Here is a 10,261-nt window from a genome sequence, read left to right as displayed (position 1 = left end):
GCTCCTGGTTGACCTCCGGGCCAGGTGGGGTTGGCTCCTGGTTGACCACATTGTGATTTCATTAAAAAAGATTATTTAGAACCAGTGTTAGCTTAAATCTCTATCTAGCCATCTATTTTCACTGTTAATTTATGTTTAGGTCAAGAAGGCAACAGGTCCAAGAAGAAAAACCAAACCCAGGATTTAATTTCTACTATCATGATCCATACCTCATGAGCACAGGTGAGGGTTGGAACATAGACAGACCAAAAGAAAAACAGCTCAGCTCCTTTGTAACTACAACAGACCGGAGCAACACCCTCACTGCAGACAAGGACCAGATTTATCGCTTCATCCTACCATCGCTTGGGAACAGGTCTCCCAGATACTTTACTGGAGACAAAGTCTCGTTTCCGACCCAGGAGTGTTCCACCTTTTTCCAGTCGAGAACTATGGGCTCAGACTTAGAGGAGCCAACTCTCATCCCTTCATGAACCACCCCAGTGAACGCTGAACGTCATGGCTTGAAGATGACAACAGAACAACGCCATCCTCAAAAAGCAAAGCTGAGAACCCGAGGTTCCCAAATCAGACACCCTCCTGCTTCTGAAGGACCTGTCCATGAACACCACAAACAAGATCAAAAACCAGGGACAGCTCTGAAGGAGTCTGAACCTCACTGGGAAGAAGCTTGACTTTGTGCCAAGAATGTGGACACAACATTTGCTTTGGTTCTACAAGGACAGGATGGCCTTAAGTAGGACCCCAGCTCTGCAAGGGTGAAGATCTGGTTAATTGTTCCACAGCCAGGATGAAAGTCACACTGCTTCTCCTGGATCTGAGGTTCACCCATCAGTTGGAGCCTCCCTTCCAACTCAATGGAGGAAACTTTCCTAGAGAGGCTTAGAAGCATGATCCTGCACTGGTTGGAACCCACTCTCTGGTCCCAGTCTTGTTTTTTATAGAGACTATCATGCTGGTCTTCCACTCCACAAGTATTATTCCCATCCTCCATGCTATAATAAAGAGGTATGTCAACCATGACAGCCCCACATTGTCCAGAACCTTCAGCATCTTGGGTTGAATCTTGTCCACCTCTGGTTCAGGGACCATTATAACCAACCCAGCGACCTCTACCACAGTAATGGACCTAATGGATCGTCTCCCGAGTTCTCTGGCTCTGCTTACTCAAAGGTGGATATGGTGGACAGCAGCTTCCACCAAAACCAAAGCACAGCCTGACCCGGCTTTACTTTTGAAAGGTGCCAGATGGTTCAGAACTTCTTTAAAGTGAACCAAAAGTCCTACAAGGCCTCATTTTGTTAAACCATGTTAGTGTGTTGGGTTTATTATTAAAAATAAATAAATAAACAGAACCTAAAGTTTATCTGCATTTTCTTAATTGGTTAGACCGGTCTTGATTTATTTAGACCTGCCCAAAGCTTTTGATACCGTACAGCATGACATCTTATGCCATAAGCTCTCAGATATTGGTTTCGCAGATCACATTATCAGATGGTTTTCTAATTATGTCTCAGGCCAAAAGCAATGTGTTCAACACAACAGTACTTCTAGCTATTTAACTGTAATAATGGTGTACCACAAGGCTCAGTCTTAGGATCCACTCTCTTTACAACTTATATAAGTAATGTAGGTCACAGCATTCCTGACGCCTCCTTGCATCTCTATGCTGATGATACAGTTGTTTAGTGTCGAGCTAAAACAGTTGCTAAGGTTTTCCAGCTTCTACAGTCTGCTTTCAACATCATCCAGTCAGATTTGTTCCCTCTCAAACTGGTGTTAAATGCTGATAAAACCAAAGGAATGCTGTTTTCAAACAGAAAGTTGGTGCCAACAGTCCTTCCTCCTATCTTATCCATGCATGGTGTTCCTGTATCGAGTTTGTGGATTCTTATAAATACTTGGAAATTTTGGTCAATGCACAGCGCTCTTTTAAGCCACATGTCAAAAACTTGATAAAGAAGCCGAAATTAAAACTGGGTTTCTTTTTCAGAAATAGATCTTACTTAACTCTGAATGCCAGGAAATGCCTTGCATCGTCTACCTTCCTACCAGTTGATTATGGCGACATTATTCACATGAATGCTCCTGCCAGCTCCTTGCAGGTGTTGGATGCCGTCTACCATGAGGCAATAAGATTCATAACTGTCTGTAACTACCGTACCCATCACTGCACTCTGTACTCATTGGTCAGTTGGTCATCATTAACTTCACACAGACTTTTACACTGGTACATCTTCATCTTTAAATCGCTCCTTGGTCTGCTGCCTTCGTAAATCTCCTCACACGTCACGTCGTCAGTGCAGTTACAGCGTGCGCTCTCAGGACTTCATTACATGCAACGTCCCGTCAGTGCGGAATGAACTCGGCAAAAAGGCCTTTTCTTACTCCGCTTCTGTAGCACCTTGCAAAAAGATCTGAAGCTGCCCACTTTGACCTCTTTAAGGGATTTTAAATAATTGATGAGTTCAATAGAAAAATCAAAGCAAACATGTTCCTGTTTTTAGTATTTTAGCATTTTACCTTGTTTTATAAAGGCACCTTGATTTGATTTTGTTTTATCACACTATTTTTATTTTTGTTACATTTTATTGTTGTGTGTACATTATTAAAACGGGTCTCTCTTGTAAATGAGTCCTCGTGACTCAATGAGACCAACCTGTAGAAATAAAGGTTGAATGAAAGAAAAAAAAAAAAGGTCCAGATTTAGTTTTGAAACGTGAAGTCAAACGAAACTGGTCGGGTTTATCAGGTTGGCTGTTTTGTTCGTGCATAAAAGTGAATAAAGCCTCTAATGAGGGAGCTACACGTGCATTTAGGTACAGAGAAAAACACAAAAGTCTACCTGGCATGTTAGTGTTTCCAGGCCAAGCGCCTCCTGGTTGGTTGTTGCCCCCAGAGGGCCAATCACCGAGAGCGTCTGAGAGCTGAAGACACAAAGACAGAGGGACATAAAGAACCGGTGGACATTGTGACATTCGTTTTATTTGTCCTCAGATATTTGAAGATGTTGACCAACAGGAATATTTAAAGATCGTTTCTCCTAAAAAATGTGTTTTTATTTCTATTTCTTTCTCGGATCTCCAGAGTCCAAAACAACTCTTTAACTTCATGTTTACAATAAAATGTTTCATAAAAAATATAAATACATTTATATAAATAAATAAAATAAAAAAATCAAAGATTGTGACTGCTGCACTCATTGCAGTTAACTTTATTTTTAAAATATTTTAATAAGAAAAAATATTTTTACATTATAAATTTAAACAATTGCAGCAATTTCCTGCAGGATCAATAAAGTTCTATCTTGTCTTATTTTATCTTATCTTACACAACAACTAATATTAAAACAAAACAATAATTATATGAAAACAGACTTACATCCATGTTGCTCCTTTGTGACCTGAAAAGACAAACAGGAAGTAGAATTTTAAAAACAGGAAGAGATGAAAAATTAAAACGTTTTATTTTACTTAAAGAAACATCTTTCAGCTCCTGCTAATGTATCAAACACATAAATGTTTCTTTTTGTTGCTCTGAATGACAGAATTTACAACAAATATTTGGATTTTAATTTTAAATCAATAAAATTTTTCTGATAAACAAAATAAAGTTTCAGCTGAAAATAAAAAGATTACTCTTGGTTTCCTAAAGAACAAACAGGAAGTCCTCCAGCTGCTCAGCAAGAACACATCTCAGGTTCTGATATGGTTCTGTCCCAGGTTCTGGGTTTAGATTTGCTCAGGTTCTGACCCGCTTCTGTCTCAGGTTTTGTCTCGATTCTTCCTCAGATTCTGTCCTGGTTCTGACCCAGTTTTTGCAGTAGCATGAAAAACAGACATACCTCCTGTTCCCTGCAGAACTCCTGTGTCAACCTCTGTGTGAAACCTGACTCGCTTTTAAGAACGGGACCACACCCTGGTAACGTGCCCGAACCAGTTCCTGGATCACAACAGAACCCAAACCCTAAAACTCTGGAACCATTTTACTTTGGATCAAATCAAACCTTCAGGACCATCTCCTGATGTTCCTCAGTTCTGATCCTGTAGAACCTGATCCAATTTCTGTTGCTGAAATGTTCTGAACAAACCTTTAGTGGTTCTGTTTGGACTCTGGGTTCTGGTGAAGAGAAGGGACCTGCCCTGGAACACTATAGGTGTGTCACATTCTTCTTCTTTTGTTTTTTTCCAGCAGCAATTTTCAGAAAGTTTCTCTGAAGAGGGAGGATTAATCAAGTTCAACTAATCCCAGCCTGGATTAACGAGCTTTACTTTGTTTCTGTGGTCCGCAGAACCTGAAGCAGAACCTGACTTCTTCTGGTTCAGATGAGTTTCAGGAACCGTTGGGATTCTGGTTCTGGTTCTGTCATTCATTATGGAAAATATTCAACCAGACAGGAGCAACGCTTTTATCTACAAAAACACGGAGTGAACAAAACAGCTGAAATTTACTTTAGAAGCTGATACTCAGCTAAATTAATAAAAAATATTAGCTAAAACATAAAATAAATGGAATACTAGCTAAAGCAGAAGACTTGATAAAAGGTAAAAGAATCAGAACACAAGATAAAATATAAAGAATCAAAACACTAGCTATAAGAATAAAAGAAGCAGAAGCTAAAGATAAAAGAAGCAGAACACAAGCTGAAAGAAGAAGATTAAAAGGTTAGGACTTGAACTGAAAACAGCCAAAGACCAGCTGAAATTTAAAAAAGCAGAAGGCTATCTAAAGCTAAAGGTAAGAAGACAAAATCAGAGGCAGCAGCTGAAGCAGATTTCAGAGAAAATCGAAGGAACTGAAGAGATCTCCATGTACTTTTATAAGAAAATATTTATAAATAATAATTTCTATATTGATAAAAGAATAAAAGTTACAAAAACCACAAGTCACAGCAGTTATGCTGAATGAGCCGAAGGTTTTGTTGTACAAACAGCTAAAATAACAAAGTCTGCCAAAACAGAAAATACAAACATGAACACCACAGAGTGAACGATGGTGCAGCGTTTAACTTTGAACACATTTTATGGATTTGAATCGTAACACTTTATAAAAACTTCTGCAGCGACGTTAATATGAAGAGAAGTGATGTTGTTGACCGTCAGCAAAATATCACATAAAGCAGGGGACTTGAACTTGAAAAGTCTCCTCGGGATGTTTATCTACAGCTGAGCTGCACAAAACACCACGACTCAGTCCGAGCTCAGTGAGGGAGTAGCTGAGAGTCGTCCTCAGCACGCACGCTGAGGGCTGGCTCCTCAGAACTTTGGTGGGTGATGAATCCGCAGAGCTTCTCGACGGCCCGACGCTCCTGGAGATAAACAAACAGACACACCCTGCAAATAAAGACCGGTTCTGGTTCTAAGCCAGACTGTGACTCACACTAACCTGACTGTGGGATTGGGTGGGGTCCAGTTCCAGGAACAGCTCAGATTCGACGCTCAGGTCCAAGAAGGAATGCAAATCGCCCGCCACATGGCAGCTCTTTAAATAAACATCTCAGCTGGTCTGCTGAGGAGGACTCTCAGATACTACCACTTCTGACTTGTTTTGGGGTGAAGACTGTCTTCATGTGAAATCCAGTTCCTGCAGCTTAACAGAATCACCGGCAGAGGGCGGCAGAGAGGAAACATCAAACCAGCAGAAAACGACTGTTTGGTTCTGATTTACATTGAAACAAAACATCTGGTTCCTGGAGAAATCTAACAGTCTGCTGAAGATCAGGTCAGGACACAGGTCCAGATGTCTTTACGTGTCCTCACGCAGGTCCAGATGTCTTTATGTGTCCTCACAAAGGTCCATATGTCTCTATGTGTCTTCACACAGGTCCAGATGTCTTTACGTGTCCTCACACAGGTCCAGATGTCTCTATGTGTCCTCACACAGGTCCAGATGTCTTTACATGTCCTCACACAGGTTCAGACATCTGTATGTGTCTTTCGACAGGTTCAGATGTCTCCTCGGGTCTTCCCACAGGTCCAGATGTCTCCTCGGGCCTTCACACAGGTCCAGATGTCTCCTCGGGCCTTCACACAGGTCCAGATGTCTCTATGGGTCTTTCCACAGGTCCATATGTCTCTATGGGTCTTCACACTGGTCCAAATGTCTCTGTGTCCTCACACAGGTTCAGATGTCTCTTCGGGCCTTCAGACAGGTCCAAATGTCTCTATGGGTCCTCACACAGGTTCAGCCATCTCTATTTGTCTTCCCACAGGTCCAAATGTCTCTATGGGTCCTCACACAGGTTCAGACATCTCTATTTGTCTTCCCACAGGTCCAGATGTCTCCTCGGTGTTAGGAGGTCTTGGTTCTGGGTCTTTTGTTGAGTAGAAAACGAGCTGAGCAGAGGCTCGAGGGTCACCAGGACCTGGATCAGGTCTTGAAGCTGCAGAAGAAGACGTTCTGGTCTGGCCCTGTAGAGCTAGGACTTGATGTGTTTCTGGTTGCTGTGTTCTGCTGGTCGGGTTCTGCTCTCAGATGAATACGGTTCTGCTCAGACTTGACCCGGTTTGGTTCTGTTTTCACATCTGTTCTGGTTCGTTCAGCCGCGGGTGTGAAGTGTTTTCAGGTGAAGCTGTTTCTGATCAGCAGGTTTGATCCTGATTGTTGTTCTCGCTTCACTTGCGTTCTTTCTGGGGAACCAGTCCGGTTCTTCCCACCATGATCGTGCAGCTCGTCTGTTTCTTCCATCTGTGGAAGATTCTGTCTCTGCAGGTTTTACAGCAGGAACTGGACTCTGCAGACCAGACAGAACTCGGGTCAGGATGACTTCATCACTATAACCTTTGACCCCGTCTCTCAGGGTGAAGGAGGGTCACAGCCTTTGAGTCGGGAGACACTTCAAACCAGACCTCAGGTTGGAGATGTGGACCCACAGGTCTGTTCTGGTCCTCTCATCTTCACTGAGTTATCAGGAGGGAAAGACTGGATCACTTCCTGTAAAACAGAAAAAAGCTGAAATGCCCTCACGTGGTTCTGAACTCTTCAGTTCAGTTTGGTCCAAAAGGCTTCTGGGATCAGGAAGTCACTTCCTTATTTGGCCTTCCTCATGGGCGGAGTCATCAGATGGTGTTTAAATCCTCCAGACTGATGATGAGTATAAATATTAGACTGAGAGGCCCAGAAGATCCTAATTCAAACCAAAACTCAAATTTATTCATGTATTTATTTAAAACTCAGGAGGAAAACTATTGAAAACAGAAGCTTTGTTAGACTTATAAATCATTTAAACCATTTAAAGAGCATTCTGTAACTTTCAGGCCTCGTGTTTCTCCGTCAGCTCTGAACAGAAGTTTTCCTGTTGGACAAAGACGTCCTCAGTGTTGGACTCAGCAGTTTCCTGTCTCACACGGACGACTTCCCCACAGACACGTTTTATTCCTGCAGGGACTCAAAAACACACGAAGCAGCACTTTTTACATTTCCAACGCATTTCGGTGTCTCAGCAACTTTTAGTTGAGAACAAACGGGGAGCGTTGAGGTGAGAAAGGATTTTACAGATCACGGTACCAGAACCAGACCCTGGTCCTCAGGGTCTGAGTAAAAACAAGAAATAAAAACAGAAACAAGAACACGTTCAAAACCAAACCGCAGAAACAGGAAGTGACAAACTAAACCAATCCTGCAGGAGGTCCAGGAGCTGCTGATGAACTGATCCTACCTGTTAGCACAATGTCAAGATGGAAAGACAGCAGCAATGACCTCAGAGAAGCAGCTTTGCTGCTCATCAATCTGTGAAGGGTCAAAGGTCATCTACAGTCCCTCCATCAGAGACAGATTCTTTACAAGAAGAAAACATTTCAGACAGCGGATTCACCCTGAAGGTCAGACTGTGCAGTGAGCTCCATCTCAGACCCTGCAGTCCTCAAAGGTCGGACCTTCTTGCTGTTTAAGTTGATCTGTTTTATTCCCCGACAGCTTTTCTTGTATTTATTATTTTTCTTGCACCTGAAACTGTTTGAACTGAGTATTAAGTCTTTGTTCCTAATTTTCTTTTCTTTTAAGAGGTTCTGGTTTGGGAGACCTCTCTCTGAACCCACCGCCCTCACTTACAGGAGTCATGTGGCTGGGGGGGGGGGGGGGGGGGTGAACTCTGTCTGAACTGCAGCTGGATGATTTGTGGTCACAATAATTGCAGCCGTCTCACTGAAAGATCGTCCAGAACCCACGAAGAACCCTCTGAGAACCACAGAGATGTCTTTTCCCGGACTTCAGGGTCTATCTGCAGACGGATCAGGCTGGATCCTGGTGGACACACGGGCCTGAGGTCTCTGCAGACTCAGACCCGTCCAGAGCTCAGAGGGTCCTGAAGGATGGGAATCTTCTGGTCCGACCCGGCAGCAGAACAGAACACAGACCCGCTCAGACTGAAAACCACATTTATTGAAGCATTAAAGTGTTAAAACATGACGAAGAGTTCCAGCTGAACGGTGGACCGGTTACAGAACCGAGCAGCTAGAACCCAAATCAAGAGAAGCCAGCGAGAACGGATCAGATCAGCAGAGAGGAGTCATCACCTTTAAAAACACAAACTCCTGAAGAGTTTCTGTCAACTTCAACCTGAACACATCAGATTAAACCGACACAGACATTCAGCATCCGTCCTAAAGACAGAGAGATGGGTCCGACTGGTACCGGTACCATCCCAGGACCACAAACATTCAGATCACCTCAACAAAAAGTTTGAACTTATCTCAACAAAAGAGTTCATTTAGTCTCAAACTTCAGGAAACTTTAGGCGGTTTTTTTTTTGTTTTGTTTATGTGTGGAAAAAATCTCACCAAATCATGGTTCTGTTAATTTCCACTCGGACCGGTCCGTTCCGGGTTTCCTGTAAATATATTAGATTTTAAATAAAATAACGAAGAATAACAAACATGTAAAACAAACGAGAGCAAAAAGGCTCCTTTAATAATGAATACAAACAAACATCAGATTATATTAAATCTGTACAATGATGGTTTCGATTAAATAAAAAAATTAAATTCTGGGACCGGACCAGAACCGTGGAGCTCCTGCAGATGAGATTGGGTCAGGTTTTAATTAATACTGATAAGGAAGTCCTGATCGAGACTTTTCTGTCCCTGGTGAAACTGAGGCTCGGTACCAGCTGAGTACTTGCATCATTCAGCAGCAGATTACAAACAGCTGAGTAGATTAACGTGCTGATGACATCATGTCTCTACATCACAGTCGAGACAACCTGAGTTCCTTAAGTTGGTTTAATTAAGAAGATTCCAGGTGATTGGAAACGTTTCAGCCCAGGTGGGCCTGAACTGGTCAGAGCTGGGGGGGCAGACAGTGATGGGTTGGTGTAATCCTTCCTCCTCGCCTCGGTACCGTGGAAACTTGTCTAATCTGTGAAGAGTTTCCTCTGAGGTGGGCTGCGCAGCCGGGTCAGCTCCAGTCAGCTCAGCTGTTTGGATTTTAAACATTTATTTAAATCTGTGAGAAAAAAAAAAAAAAAAAAAACTGCAAAAGTTGAACAGCTCTCATTTTAAAATACTTCCAGACCGCAACCATGTTACACCCGGTTACATCGTAACGCCTCAGAGAGCAGTTTACAAAAACACGACAACAAAAACCAGGAGCTGCGTCGATCAATGAATATTACCGTCAATTAAACCCAGATCTGATGCTTCTGATCAGATCAGGAAAGCCCGAGTTCATCCATGTGTTGGTTCAGAGAAATAAGGCAAATAAAAAATGTTTTCATTTTTACATTTGTTATTATAAAAAGTACAATCAGAAGTTTAGGATCAGGGGCTGGGCTTGTCGAAGTGCAGGGTTGATCAGATTATTTAATCTGTGAGTCTTCCAGAGATTAAAGTGCAGATTTAAAATGTCTGCAGGGCAGGAACCAGCCGCAGGTTTCTGATGGGAACAGAAGTTTTCCTGTTGGACTGTTGGACAAAGACGTCCTCAGTGTTGGACTCAGCAGTTTCCTGTTTCACATGGACGACTTCCCCACAGACACGTTTTATTCCTGCAGGGACTCAAAAACACACGAAGCAGCACTTTTTACATTTCCAACACGCTTCAGTGTCTCAGCGTCTTTTTGTTCAGACAAACGAGGAGCGTTGAGGTGAAAAAGAATTTTACACATCAATGTGCTAGAACTGGACCCATGAGTCAAACAGGATGCAAATCTTTACAGAACCACCTAGTTCAATGTCTGTAAAGGTTCAGGTTTGGAACTGTAGCTGGGTCTGTAAAGATTCAGGTTTGGAACTGTAGTTGGGTCTTTAAAGGTTCAGGTTTGGAA

The 10,261-nt window shown here is 42.6% G+C and overlaps 1 protein-coding gene across 1 annotated transcript in view; it reads right to left on the bottom strand.

Moving 5' to 3' along the window:
- The window catches only part of lgals3b (lectin, galactoside binding soluble 3b), a 6,138-nt gene extending 2,086 nt beyond the window's left edge, over window positions 1-4,052 (bottom strand). Inside the window, 4 exon segments of the mRNA XM_037694694.1 lie at window positions 1-34; window positions 2,834-2,927; window positions 3,382-3,403; window positions 3,845-4,052. Of these exon segments, the coding sequence (XP_037550622.1) occupies window positions 1-34; window positions 2,834-2,927; window positions 3,382-3,387 (134 nt within the window). The 5' untranslated portion in view covers window positions 3,388-3,403; window positions 3,845-4,052.
- Window positions 4,053-10,261: the final 6,209 nt, after the last annotated feature.

The sequence above is a fragment of the Nematolebias whitei genome, chromosome 21, assembly GCF_014905685.2.
Source record: "Nematolebias whitei isolate Nwh7 chromosome 21, NemWhi1, whole genome shotgun sequence".
Taxonomy (NCBI): Eukaryota; Metazoa; Chordata; class Actinopteri; order Cyprinodontiformes; family Rivulidae; genus Nematolebias; species Nematolebias whitei.
This window is presented reverse-complemented; position numbering and strand designations above follow the sequence as displayed.